Genomic DNA, 14,836 nt, shown 5'->3' on the forward strand with positions numbered 1-14,836 from the left:
AATGTCGGGGTTTAGCGGTAAACATCACGCCGACTAGCGACGACACGCACTTCTTCTGAGGAATACTTTGACGGCCCGGAGGCTACGCGCGAGCGTGTGAATTTGTGTGTTTGAAGCGTCGCCACGGCTGAATCATATCGCCGGGCTCATCGGCAAGCCCCGACCGGCTCCTAATTGGTGCTGTTTGTGAAGTGTTGCGAGCTATTTGAATGGCTTAACTGCTCCAGTGAGAGATGGGATCGTTCTTATCAGTACGGCGGGTCACGGGGTGGGGGTGGGGGGGGAAAGCGATCCGAGCTTCGCCAGGCACGCCGGCGGGGAAAAAAGGTGCGTCAGCAGGAAAGATCCCGATGACAGATAGTGAACTGTGAAGATGTGTGTACAGTATTTGCGCGGGCAGGGAGACGCAATCCAAGTGTGTCCTCATCGTGGCGTACGATTTAGTCGGGTTCCGCCCCATGTGTGAGGTGCGCTGCTCTTACCTGACTTCCTTCCTTCTGCCAAAATACCGCAGGTTGAGGGTTGCCTTTGGTCTCGCACGGAAAGGTGGCGGTGCGTCCCTGGGCCACGATCTGGTCCCTCGGACGGATGACAAATTGCGGGGCGGCTGAAATTCAAAAACCTCAATGTCAGCGTGAGCAAAGGCGGAGCCGAGTGCGCGTCAGAGATCAGAAGTGGCGGGTTACTGCGGGATTTCAAGCAAAGGCGAACGGTCAACCAAAACGGTCAAACCAAAATCCATGCGGTCTGATCTCCGGGTTTTGCTTTGAACGCCAGCTACCGTTGCCAAGGCAACCACGCTGGCCATTCATCCAAAGAATGAATGGCAGTCACATCATCGACAATCAGGAGGAAAACACCACTTAACACCCGAGAAACAAACAGGTGCCGAAAGGGGGGGCGCGGGCCGATTCGGTGGAAAAGGGAATTTGAAGGATATGCTAGCCGGCCCTCGCGTCCGACATGTCAAGCGTCAAACTTTGAAGTCGAACGGCAAAAAGTCGGCAGGCGGTCGATACTCGCGGGCTTCGTCTGACGGCCGCTCGAACCGTCGTAACGCATCGCCAATCGAGCCCGAGTGAGACGTCTCGCCACTGACAACTCGACGGAGGCGCGTTGAAAGTAAACAAGGGGGGAGATGAGACGCCCCGCTCGAAAATCCAACGGCCTCTCCCTCAAGCCGAACGCGCCGGTCCGTCGACCGGTGGTCACCGACGCGGTTTGTTTGTTCCACTCCCGGTGCTTCTCGACATCCTACTGGATTGCGTACGTTGCAATGAGAAGTAGATTTAGGAGACCTCGGGTGCACTGCAACATTGTGTCCCCTCCCCATTTCGTCTTATGACTTGTCAAGTTTGACAAGCCAGCTGGTTCCAGTAAGGCCCAAGTCGGTCCCATTTGGCTGCCTTTTGCGTGTAATCCCCCTCCGCCGGCGCGCGTATCTGTGCGCGTGTTGCATTTGTGCAAGATACACACAGTTGGGAAGGGGTACAGATGGCCGCAGATTTACAGCCTTCTCGCTTGGCCTTGTGCAGCGTGGATATCTTGTTGCTCTCAAAGCCCGGGACTGATACTGAGCTCCTAAATCACGCTCTGGCGAGGACTCAGCTGCCTCCCTCGCCTTCCGCCATCCCACACACTGCATCCATAAACACATGAAAAAAAACAAAAAAACCCTGCCACCAGCCGTCTTGTCCTTTCTCACGATCTCGCTCTTTTTTTTTTTTTTTTAAAGCCATCTTCATAGCACATAGGCGCTCAATTTAATAGTATCTTATGTTTCAACCATTTGTCCTATTTCTATCGATGATGGTTTGCGAAGAAAAAGCTAGTGTTCATTGAAAGTCACAGTACGTCATATTTGGAACACACGCGAACAACTTTGTAATTCTGTCGACGGGACACTCGACGTCTGAGAAGTAGAAGAGCGGAAACGTCCCAAGATGACATGTTGGAGTGGCCTTTGATGTTGTCGGCGCAGCCAGGACACTTTGCAGACGGTGCGGACTGCTTGACGGTCAGCTCGTATTCATTGAAAGCAACGAGACAGACTGACGTACTACGTTATTACCGAATGCCATGATTGGATCTTGCTGGACCAGCCGGGACCCTTCTCGTGCTGTGTTAGTTTAGCGCCTGTGGTTTGCGACACAAGACGAGGTGTCATAATTAGTTCCGTTAGCATTTAGCGCCAACGGCGTCAGGATTAGCGTAGCTTCCTTAGCTTCTGGCCAATTCTTTGCCGAGCACGATTCGTTCAAATCAACAAAAAACGAAACGACCGGATGCACCTTGGTGTTGGCAACGGCCGTCCTTACTCTCCTTTATGAGGGCGGTCTTGTTTTTGACTGCTTTGTGCCCGGGCTGGAAAAAGCGGTCGATCGAAAGGGGCTCGTTGTAAGCGCGTGATCATTTCACAGCTCGGCTGAGGGAAAGCTGAGACTGTTTTGATTCGGAACACATTAATGACATGGGAGATTCTGCATCCTGTCACCCTACCCAGAAAAATAAAAAACGATCGGTGCGGTGTCCATATTTAATTCATGACGAGTCATATCCTTCGGAGTGGAGGGAAGGACAGACGGACAGACAGGAAACACAAGTTCAAAGGTTGAACTGCGACTTCTGTTTATTTCCTTAGGGGTGAAAATCACATCTAATGGGATAGAAATGCAATTGGTCCTCTGTCATGGGGGAAAAAAAAGTGTTAAAAGTAAAGGGCACCGGGTTGCAAAGAGGGCATGCGGGATGGAGTCAAATCGGAAGAATGCTGACTTACCGACGCGGCCATCTGGAGACACGACAATGGAGGGGTGAACACACACGCACACACACAAGAAAAAAAAGAAAGAAAACACAAATGTTCAACAAAAATAGAAGAGAAACATACAAAAAGAAAAAAAAAAGAAATCAAAGTCAGAATGAATGACATGTTGAAAGCAAGCAAGACAGCGAAGGTCCAATTTGTATTCACAATCTACGACAGTGAACCCCTGCAAATTCACGCTTTGGGCATTTGTTAATTGACTTCTTGGCTGATGTCTTTGTTTGGTTTTTTTTTTAATGGGAAGCTATCCTTTGCTATTTACACCTATTTCTCTTCAGGCATCTCGTGTTCAAGAACTATGTTGAAGAGATGGCATGATTTAGTCACTTAGATGATGCAGCTTGTGGCATCATAAAAAGGTGAGTCTAAGTTTCACTTCTCCACATAATTTCACGCGGGGGTTCAGTGTACAGAGTTTTGGCGGGTCGAATCGTCTGCCCAAAGCGGCCTCTGGCGAGCCGAGCCGCCAGCCGCTGGACCCTCTCTGTCTACGCCGATGAATGCTGCAATGCTACGTGTGGTTTGCGAAAAGCCAGGCAGGCAAGGGTGCAAAAATGCTATTTCAATTTCAAATCCCAAGCTTCCCAGGAACCAGGCCTGCAGAAGAACTGCGCACGGCACCCCTGCATCATACTCGTGCCGCCTTTAAGCGCTCCCCCGCCGTGGGGACCGCCAACACGTCGGGTTTAATGGCGGCGGGAGTGCCGACAATGGCGGGAAATTACGGTTCGGACCTTTTTATTAACCCCGCAATCCCCCAGGTGGCGGCGTGCGCCAGTAAACTGTGAAATGGCTTCGCCGGCGACGGGAAGATCGCGAAGGCGACGACAACCGGAGAAGAGGAAGGAGGGAGGGGCAAAGTGGGGCACCTCGGAAATGTAAACAATTCAAATGATTCGTAAAACGCCGCCATCTTTGCGGGCTTGCAGGCATCAGCAGTCAATGCAAAGCTTGACATTTGGGTTTTGCCCCGCCAAGGCGCCGTTTAGACAAGTTAGGGGTGGGACCAACATACGGTGAACGGCCGACAAATGTACACGATCCTGGTTCGAGTTCGCGTAGAAGTGAAACCATCGCTTCATGGGAGAAACCGGCTCGGGGATTCAAACCAAGTCGAGGCCTTCGACGCGAATGACGTCCGGTTACCTCGGACGACGAGGGTGGCGGAGGCCTCCAGCTTGCCCACGCGGTTTTCCGCCACGCAGCTGAAGGTGCCTTCGTCGTTGACCGACGCCCTCTTCACCCTCAGCACGTAATCGTCCTTGTCGTACTTGATTTCGTACCTGTCGGGAATAAAGGGATGCAATGTCAGCTCTCCAAAACAAAAACAGGACATCCAAAGTCCGCTGACGGCCTCCTGCTCATTGTGACGAACGGAGATCAAGAGGCAGCCGATCAATTATTCAATGACGTTCGTTCATATAGTCATCAAGTGTTTGTTTTTTTCCTCTTGTTTTCTTTTCCCCACAGAGAGCGCGTGGGGAAATAAAGCCATCGAAATAAAGTCATAAAGCCAACGGCGGTCAAGGTCTGACAATGCGCGGAGTAAGCGCACAAAAGGCAAAAGTGCTTTCAATTCGCCCGTGGTAATTAAATACGTGCGCATCGTCAACGCTGTCGACAGGATAAGCGTGCGGAAAAGTGGGAGGGACGGGGTGGGCCGCGCTGCCGGCTTGGCAATGTTTGCCTGTCTTTCATTCGGAATAATAACCGAACTGAGATGCGCACAAAAGGGACAAAGTGAACACAATCAAGTCAACGAAAAGCAGCGCAGCGCGTGCGTGCGTTTCCCGCGGGTGCCAGGGTTCGCTTGCTGCGTGGGCGGGCAGATGACAGCGACGTGGTGAAGTCAAGTGTCAAAAAAATGGGACATTCTTGTCTTCCAGAAACCCTCGACGATGTCAGGAGATGTCAGGGTTTTAACAAATGTTTTTTTTTCATATTCCGAAACTTAAAAACAGGTCAATTTGGCCCCCCGGCGTCAAGGTTGAAAACGCCTTCATCTGAGGATTTAACTTCCTGCTGTTCATTTGCATGTGTGTGTGTGTGTTTGTGTGTGGGCGGAGGAGCGCCGAGAAGTAATGTGGGGCGAGGCCACTTACGGATTTGAAACAAATCCGTAAATGGGCGACTGAAGGGATGCCAGCGTCTTACGAGTGGCAGTCAAGAGGCGAGCAGCGGCATTCTGGACCAACTGGAGACGCGTGATGGAGGATTGGCCGACTCCAAAGTCAAGAAATCCAGCCGTGGATCTTCAGGATGTGAAACTGTTCTGTTTTGTTGATGAATGTATGTTTGTGTTTTGATGACTTGTTCTCAAACTGTCACGCCTGTTTGATTTCTTTTGAAATATACATTATGATGATTTGAATAAACTCAGGCAAACGCACAACCCAAAGAAGGGATGCTGCAAATTGGGACAGACTTCAGTGCATATTTTGGGAACTTTGGAATGGAAATGGGGGGAAAAAAAACAAACAAACATGTAGCACTTACTATACTTTTAAGATATACTGTACACGGAAAAAGGCCGCCATTCTAGCAACTGGTCAATTCTATAAGCCTATTAAGTTGCACGAGGGCATACGGCAACTGGTGAACAAGAACTCAATATGGCCCTTTGGAAGAAAAAAAAAAATCCACTCCAAAATGACATAGCAGCTGAAGCGACCCCTATTTTGAGGGGACATCCTCTAACATGCACCAACCAGTCAACCAAAGTGTACTCCGACACTGCAAATTGAAACTCTTTACAAAGAGGGTGGAAAAAAATGGCTTCACTGGACTGCTTTGTGGATTTGCGCCTTGAGTCTATTTTTTTTTTTCTCCAGGCACGCACAAAGGGACTTCATTTCCGACCCGATGACGAGCCACAGAAAATGTCAACCGCGCCGACCCGAAGTGTATGGAATTGTACGGAAACGAGTTTTCATTCCCCTTTCGAACTCACAAAGGCATTATTGGCATTTACGATGCTATGAATCTCAATAACGCGTGTGTGTGTTCACAAGTTACGCAGCATAAGAGAGTACGTTATATGATGCGTTGTTGCTTTTGGCTGATGCACCGGGATTTCATTCCGCGTCGTCGATAAAACAGTGATGGAGGGCATTTTTTTTCAAAGTCGGAAAGTCAAGTCGTTTACCGCCGGTGATTCTTTGGACAATTGCATCTGGCGGGAAGGCGCAGTTTGCGGCCATACTTTCCGGAACATTGTCACCGCGGTCCATTACCCCCCGCCAGCCCCCCGGAGCTGGAAAAGCCATACGTGCAGCCGTACCTATACGATGCGCTTACACGGCGCGCCGCAATCCCGACGGCCGCATGTCAACAGAAGCTAAGCCTGTGCCGCCAATCCCTGGAATGTGTTTTTTATTATTATTATTATTTTTTTTTTTTTGCGTGACATTTCTCGCTCAAAGGCGGCATTCCTGCTCGCTGACTGTCAGCTCCACCTCTCTCAGCACAGCTACTTAAGAAGCCATAATGGTTTATTTGAATGCTTTGTTCCAGAGGAGAATATACAGTGGAAGTATTGCGGAGAGCAGAAAGCGGCGTCTTGCAAAACAATTTGCCAGCAACCTCTCAGGCGCTAATGCGACGCTACCTCCTTCTTATTCGCGGGACGAGAACCGTGTCTCGCGCTTTCATTCGCCCACTAAATTGAAATGAAAAGCTTTTGACCATGATCTGCTCATTTGCGCTTGGCTCTGCCTTGCTTTTGCCTCCGAAGAGCAAAGCCAAACGTTGTCGTCATCTTCCAAATTGGAATCGGAAGCCCTGCGAGCCGACTGTGGCCGCACGCAAGCGGCCGCAACAAGGGAACAGTAGCTCTTTATTGGCCTACAACTCAGTTTTCCATTAGAGCCGGAATGCCACTGCAGAGCACAGCCAACTTGGCTCTTGTTTTTCGCCGTTCCTGAGCGGGCACAGACGCACACGCGCCCTGGGAGCAAAGTCGACAATCATCCAACGCGTCATTGACGGAATGTCAACGAGTGCCAAGACGAGAGAAGCGCTTTTCTGACGGAGGTGTGCAGCGGTGGGACTGGGATAAAGTCCCCGATCAAGTTTTCAAATGCAAAACTCTCCTCACGGCCCGTGAAGACAATACAAGCATTTTCACAGGTGGCTGCGGCACTTCCTACTTCATGTCAGCGATTTGGGCTCGATGTTGGTGAATGTCGTAAGATGTGGCCTATCTTTGCGCAGAGGCGTGGGTGAGACCTGATGTCGAGAGTTTTGCAAACAAGTGGGAGAGGGAGGGCTGCGCCGCTGTGGGAACGGCCACAGCGGATTTCAATGATGGCTAACCAAAGTGGCTCCTGTCATTCCCGTTAAATGCGGCGCATAAATCACACCTTCGAGTCTCGCCCGAGTGGATGCACATCTGCGCTGTGAAGTGGGCACTTGGGACACCCACCCCCAGCACAATAACCGTGCCACCCAGGGGGGGTATGATATGAGAAAGATTGATATTACAATGACTCAAATGGTTTGATGCCCGGTGCTCACAAATTTATGGATGAAATATGTCACATTAGGCCGCTTGTCTATCCTGCGCTGGCCACTAAGGCGTGGCCTGAGCAGATGAAATGGTAAAAGAAGTAAATAAACAAAAACTAGCGGCCCGCTCGTCTGTGACATTGGAGCAGCTCTGATGGGTTTTGATAGCTAATGCAGAGCAAATTCAATGCTGTCATTTGTCAGCAATTGCTGCCAAAATAGGGTGAGCGCGAAGGCCAGCACGCTTAAAAGCCACATCGACGTCTCGCAGCGCATTGAGACGCGCGCCGCAGTAAAGCCGCTCAACGATTCCCCTCCAGATCCAAATCTCATCTCATACGGACGTGCAATTAGAACCAAAAAGACGGGCCATCTTATCAACGGAGCAGTGTTTTTTTTTTTTAATATTGCAGGCGCAGCGTTATCCCTCCCGATTTTGTTCGCCTCCATCCCATAATAGTCCTCGCATCCGGCGCGGAAGATATAAGATCAGCCGGCCGTTAAAACAAAGCATCTGTTATGACTTGACAACTTCATTTGCCGTTTATGGATCTTTTCCCCGACGTGTGGCAGATTGCCGTTTTTAATTGTTTCTGCATGCGTGCGTGCCTGCAATCCTCCGTGGGCTTCTGATTATATTGCAGCAACTGGCCCGTTATCATATTTCAACCAACCCCTCCCCCTTCCAAAAAAAAAAAAAAATTACAAATGCCTTCCAATGGAGACGGTGGTCGTGAAAGGAGAACATTACGATGGCATCCAGCGGCGGAGAACACGAACGCTTTTGTTTACTCAGCTGAGGCTCCAGCTCGCCTCCTTCACAAAGAAATGAAGCAGCGTGTCCGATTTAGTTTTTGAATGGCGGCGTCACATTTTTCCAGTAAAGCGCAAACCAAGAGGAAATTATTCCTTTCTAGGGTTCTTTTGAACCTTTTTTTTTTTTTAACAAACATTGGCGCTTTTTGGGGGGGAATCTTGATCATTTGTATTTTCTGCAAAGAAATGCTCTGAAGGACATTTTGTGAGACAAAAAAAAAAGAAAAAAAAGAGGACCGTGTTTCTACAGGGTCTGGTGTACAGAAATACCTAAATAAATACCCTAAAAGTTAAGTTTTATAAACTCAAGATGCAGTTTCAGTTCGGTTTTTTGGGGGGGGGGAGTTCCTATTTCGCTAATGACTTTTTTTTCTCCAATTTCTTCTTTTTTCCCCCCCCTAACTGCTATATAATACTTTGGTAGTTAAATTTTTCAAAATTATTTTGAACACAGTCAACAGGGTATAATGACGGCAACAGGCAGAGAACTGGAAAAAAAATATATTTCAACCTCGCTGACTTCCTACAGGAGTCCGCAATGGATCACGTTCTTTATTCATTTATTGTTTATTGTTGTATGTATGATATTAGCTTCATGTACAGCACTTTGTAGACAGCAGTGGCTGTTTTTAAGTGTTCTATAAATACAGTTGAGTTGAGATTTCACTCGATTGCACTTGACTGGTATGATTGTCTTATGTGGTTTTGTCTTTTTTTTTTTTTTCCCTGTAAGAAAAAAACCCTCTCATCGTCCTCTCTGGACTCATTTTCAGAGCCAACTGCCTTTCATGAACTGGTGTACAATTTTTTTTCCATGCGTGTTTACTTTGGCACGATGCGTTTAAAAAAAAAAAAAAAGCCTGGCAGACAGTGAACCCACAAAAAAACAACCCTTATCAGATGCAAACACGCCGCCCACGCTTTAGCCTTGAGGGTGATGCAATCACCATGTGAGGCAATCCCTGTTTCAGTCCACTTGCGACACTGACGCTGCTCTTTGCCATTTAGGAGCAGGGACTCTCACCACCGAACTTTAGCTGGCAAGTACGAGTCACTGTTCGGGTGTGAAAATGACCCATGCCAAATATGGAACAGGAAGTCAGCCGTTGTAGTTCCGAGAAGCAACTTAGATCAAATTCCAGCGCTTTGACCGATTGCTATTGGGAAATTCTTTCAAATGAGCCGCAAACTGCTTTCTGCAGAGGCTACCAAAAGTGGGAGGAGCGCTATTTTCACCCGACTTGCGCTTCCTGTGGATGCTTGATTTCGAAGCTCACGGGTTGTCTTACCTCCCGCGAGGGACGTCCACGTCATCCTTCCTCCAGCGAACGTTGGGCTGGGGGTCTCCGGTCACCTGGCAGCGGAACTCCACCGTCTCATCTTCCAACACCACCTGGTTGATGGGCCGGCGAAGGAAGGTCGGTCGCTCTGCAAATGCAGAAAAACACGCGTGCGGGTGTTTGCCGCTTAGCCTTCCTTGACATCTGTCATGTTTTTGTCGACGGTACACCAAAAATGATCACGGCTCAGAGTGGGGATCAAGCTTACCAAACACGGTGACTTGTGCCGTCTCGCTGTCCCGTTCTCCCACCATGTTTGTACCCACACAAATGTACATGCCGGCGTCGCTTTTCTTCGTGTTGGAGATCATCAGCTTCCCTCCGCGGATCTGAAACAACAACGCTTGTTTGAGTCTTTTGAGGTCAGGGATTTGATTGAGGAGGTTGGCGTTGGGTACCGACCGTGACTCTGTCGTCCTTGTCCTCGATGCGCACTTTGTCCTTCTTCCAGTAGATGGTGGGCTCGGGGTGACCTCGGGGAGGAACGCACTCCAGGATGGCCGGCTCGCCCGCCGCCACCACCACGTCGGTCGGGTTCTGCCGGAAGTCGTCGCGCAGCACTAAAAGGGAGGGACGGGGGAAAAAAAACAAAACAAAACAATTTTCAGTGAATATTTCAAGGGGGCAAATGAGCCTCTGCTCACCCGGCCGGCCTCCTTCACTGCGGGTGCGCCAACACCAATATGACTTTGCATCATCATGATTTTCTGAATCGCTCGATTTCTTTGGTAGCAGGTCATCAATTTCTTTGCCTTTACTAACAATATCAGAAAGTAATCGTATCAAGTTGAATATTGGAGTTGTCAATCTTTGGGTCATGCTGAATTGAAGCCAAATTTCCAACCCTAAACCTGACTTGAAGCCTGAATTTGAAAGTCGAATGCGGAACATAGGCTGAAACCCAAGTCATCCGGGTCATGGTAACAAACAACGGTTGATTTTGATTCGAAAAGCTGCGGGAAAGCTAATCGGACCTAACGGGCATCCTAACTCCTGAACTGAAAGCCTTACTCCTTGTTCAGTGAGCCCTCCAGTTGTGAACGAGTCAACGCAAAGAAAGAAATGACCTGGATGAATGACAATATATCCATGAGGCTCTTAGATTTTATACCCACATTTGGTCTCGAAACCGTAACTTGAAAGCCTCACTCTTGTTTGGAGCGATTAATCGGGCTTGCAACACGAATTTGAAATGCCAACATCGAGTCAAAACTCTCATTTGAAACCGTAAACCTGACATGCAACGCGAATACCAGTATTCGCTCTGAGGAGTCACAGATACCGAGTACCCTCTCGTACTTTGAATATATAAGACTCCATTCCAATGACAAAAATTGTGACCAAAAGACTTTTCTTTCCGACACAGACAATGATTCGTCGAACTGTCGCGGTAGAGCGCCAACTACTGCCAAGGAGGACTGACACAATGTCCGATTTTTGATTTTAGGTATCAACAGCCCCTACGAAAACCCGATACCTTAAAACAAGCCTGGTACCTGGTACCGATACCCGGAACCGGTCCTCGCCCATCCCTACTTGGAATTTTACTTTGAAGCGCAGCGCTTGCTTAAAATCTTAACCTTGGCTTCAAAAGTCTAACTTGAAACCTTAACTCTTGTCCAAATCTCTAATTTGCAAACCTAAACCAGGTTAAGATGCAGATTTAAGGAATCCATCGTTCCAGTGAGCGAGGGTCACCCTGACCTGCTCCCCGCCGCCTGCTCTCAATCGCCACCCCCCTCTCTCGCCTCCCCCTCTAATCCCGGGAACGACACTTTGGGAATTCCCCGTTGCGCCTCTGACGGACGATGAGGGCCTCGCGCACGCCCCTGTCGGGGGTTGTTTGAAGACGCTCGATGAAGGGGCGGCCACAGGTCCTCGTGCACATTCCGAAGGGTTGCTTGTCGGCGGGATTTACAAGGAGGATGGGAGGGGCTGGATAACTGGTCGCCCCGCCCTTTTTCGCCTCTCGGCGGAGATATGCCCCTCGTCTTGATTTCCGACGGGGAGACGGGAAGCGTTCAAGCCAATTATCGCGGGCTCGAGAGGGGGACTTTGGTGTGATGTGAATGCAAATGGGGGCACTCCACACGAGACGCGGGGAAGGTGGGAGGCGGGTTTCCATGCCTTCTGTGCAGGACTTGGGAGGTAATTAGTTGCCCCCCTTGCTCTTCCCCCCCTCCTTTGTTTGCTTTATCTATGGATGAACCCCAATGGTTTAAAGGATGGCCTGGTGTACATAGCACGCACACACAGAATGTTGTTTGCCTGGAATTGTTCCCCTCCATTCAGTCGCGATGGCACCCGAGGGAGTCGAACCAGGAACCCACATCAGTGGGTTGATTGAACATGAATTTCATCCAAACCATTGCAGGAAAGTCAGCCTCTGATGAAAATGAACATTTGACACCCTCGCGTATGCTTGGAAGCCGACGTCAGATTCCGGATCCTTGCTTCAAACACTCATTGGAAACGCTCAGCCAGGCTTCAAACCCAAATGGCAAAATTAAACGTGGACTTGGAACCCGAATTTCGAACCCCATCTTAGCTTCAAGCCACCATTCCGAAAACTTGAAACCCCAATTTCAGGACCTCATTTGAAGACCTAAACCCAGGCTTGAAATCCGAATCGGAAACCTCGACCCTGCCTTCAAATTGCAGATAAAGCCATAAACCGGAAGCAAGATGTAAAACACTCATTCGCAAGGCCAAACCTGACTTGAAACCACAATTCAAAGTTCTAACCTTGGACTTGAAAGTCGAAGTCAAGCTTTGAAGCCCAATTGGAAAGCCTCCGCCCGACTTGAAATCCCAAAGTGAAAGCACAATGTCCCTTCAATCCATTTGAGACCGTGACAAAACGAGGACCTTTCTTTCCGGCGCAGACAACGGTTCGCCGATGTGTGAAACTGCCGCAGTGGAGCGCCAACTACTGCCAGGGAGGACCCCGCGTCCTCCCTCCGCACCCTCCACGAGTACCCGATAGCTTGAAATACGGTCCTGTGACCTGGCGCGCCATTCCCTACTCGAAAGCCGAACGCGAGAGCCTATCCAGGCGCGAGCGGGCATGCAGCCCAAGGCGGTGGAGGGAGCGCAACATCCCAAGGCCGCTTTCCCGCTTTGTGTGCAAGCACCTGTAGGGGCGCGCTTGTCTTTGTCTGCGCATTGAGGCACTTGACTCATGCTTTTGTTTTCCAAGAACAAAGTCAACGGGCTGATAAGCCAGCGCGTATTTGATGTCGGGGGAAAGTGAACTCTCGCTCCCGCTCGGCGGCCCTCAAGGCATCCGGTCCTGGATGAAGGATAATTGCGTTTCTACCGTGAAACGATCGCAACAACACCTCGTCTCCTGCTGAGTTCCAGGAGAGCCGCCTGAACCCTCCCCCACCCCCTCCTCAACCTCCCCCAGCCCAAACTCTTCCTCCTGGGTTATTAATATTTATATGTTTGGTTGCATTGACACCCCCCCCCCCCCCCCCTCTGTGTTGGCAAGCGTTATCGGCGGATCGGGCTGCAGGCGAAGCAGGAGCCGTATCCGCAAAGTACGAATCTTGTGTTTTTCTTGACATTAAAAAAAATGTCAGTATGAGAGGAGTGGGCTGGTTTGAAGATTACAGCTCCTCCGCTTGGCTCGCCAACACCACCTTGAACTTGAGACGCTGTGGAGCTCCCCGTGGGGTGCGGGTGAACGGGCCGGCGGAGGTTCCCTGCCAGAATTGCCAAAAGTCGACTCCCACGCATGCCACATTTTGACATCATTAAGAAAGAGTGATACAATAAACGGACAAAAACATTGGGACACCAACACCGACAGGAAGGAAGGAAAATGTGGCGTAAACTTCAACTCCAACACTGATTTTAGAGCGCGATTTGAAACCGTCGCTTTGGGTCGAAACCCCGCTCGGAACCGCTCGAAGGCTGGCGCGGTGAAGCGCAATGGCTACAACCATCTCCAAATAGAATTACTGGATTGCAAGGTGCGCCCGATGCTTTCGTGTAAACCGGGTGGGCATACTTGGCAAGAACGTGGGGCGGGGACGACGACCGTATATTACGGTCCGGTGTGCCCCCCCCCCCCCCCCCCTTTAACATTACTCATGTGGTGGCTATGACATTGCTTGTCAGTAAGATGAGTGGGCAGCCTTGACTGAGGCATCCTTGCAGCCCGCATACCAAGATAAGTGCTGACAAAGCCATTCACAGGCTCGCACCGAAAGCATGCGGTCACAGAGGGCACCTTCACAGACGCGACACCAAAACCCCGGAGGAAGTTCGAAAAAATAAATAAATGGCCCCAACCAACATGATATCGGCTGGAAATGTCTCATGTAAAAGAATGGAGAAGTCATAGCAGCGATCCATAACCTTCTTGAAATGGGTCCTGCTAAATGTGAAGGGCTGGCGATGGCGTACGCACTTTTCAAAGAACAAATTTGCTTCAATTACTCACTGGTAAATCATCTCCGCATTATCACGGCGTCTCATAGATTGTCTCCACGGGCGCTACAGTTTAGGTCACGCGCTCCAAAAATGACATTGGTAGCATTAAAAAAAAAAAAAAAAACAGTAAATTTAGAACTTGAAAAAATACACCAATCCAAGTGTGAGTGAAAAAAAGACCAATACCATTTAATTTTTTAATTTATTTTATTCTTTTTAAGAGCAGCCCACAGGCTCCTCAGGTGGTACTTGTGGGATCGCAAGGAGATACATACGATCGAATTGAAATTGTCAATCGGTATAAGTGCCCTGGTGACCAAGCTGCAATTACATTTTTCATAAGACTGCAACGCATGTGTATTTTTATTGCTCCCCCCGCCCCCCCTTCATCCAGTCTACAGCACAAAAGCTTTTCAAGCTTTCATACTGGTGCCAGGTCAGGAGGCTGAGAAACAGGAGAGGCAGATTAGAAGCCCGAGGGAGGTGGGGGACATCGGCCGGCACCAAGCGTTAACGCTCTGATTGGAAAAATCACACAAACGCACACACGATATCTGGGCTCGCTGTAAAGAGGTAGCTCGGAGCTATGACATCATTTCATTGGAGTGGAGGTCTCACAAAGAGTGTCATTACAATGTTTTCAGTGCCGCCCTGAGAGGAGGGAGCGAGTATATATGTCAGCAGACAAAACACACCAGTGTGTTGTTGCTATTCGCACTCGTCTCCGTGCTGAAGGCGGTCGGAGGGTGGAGGGGGGGGGGCATTCCATTAGAGGAGATAGGCTGGGTCTCTTTTCCCCTTCCTCACTGACCTTTGCACTCCACCTGTCCAGATGCAGAAATGACCCCCCTCGGCACGAAGGCGAGCCGCAGGTCAAAAACATCTCACGCAAAAACGCAAAACACAT

General features: G+C 49.6%; 1 protein-coding gene across 6 annotated transcripts in view; it reads right to left on the reverse strand.

The window, feature by feature from the left end:
- Positions 1 to 14,836, reverse strand: part of robo2 (roundabout, axon guidance receptor, homolog 2 (Drosophila)) — a 221,802-nt gene that overhangs the window by 47,223 nt on the left and 159,743 nt on the right. For 5 of the 6 annotated variants that reach the window (XM_086124773.1, XM_086124775.1, XM_086124776.1 and 2 more), the window contains exons 3-7: positions 9,892 to 10,049; positions 9,698 to 9,818; positions 9,439 to 9,577; positions 3,974 to 4,110; positions 483 to 607 (exon numbers count right to left, since the gene is read on the reverse strand). In XM_086124773.1, coding sequence (XP_085980899.1) covers positions 483 to 607; positions 3,974 to 4,110; positions 9,439 to 9,577; positions 9,698 to 9,818; positions 9,892 to 10,049 — 680 coding nt within the window. Of the gene's footprint in view, positions 1 to 482; positions 608 to 1,476; positions 3,932 to 3,973; positions 4,111 to 9,438; positions 9,578 to 9,697; positions 9,819 to 9,891; positions 10,050 to 14,836 lie in introns of those variants that run through there. The other variant, XM_086124777.1, reaches the window with a different exon arrangement.

Source organism: Hippocampus guttulatus, chromosome 12 (assembly GCF_054856545.1).
Source record: "Hippocampus guttulatus isolate MCC_2025c chromosome 12, RoL_Hgut_1.0, whole genome shotgun sequence".
NCBI lineage: Eukaryota > Metazoa > Chordata > Actinopteri > Syngnathiformes > Syngnathidae > Hippocampus > Hippocampus guttulatus.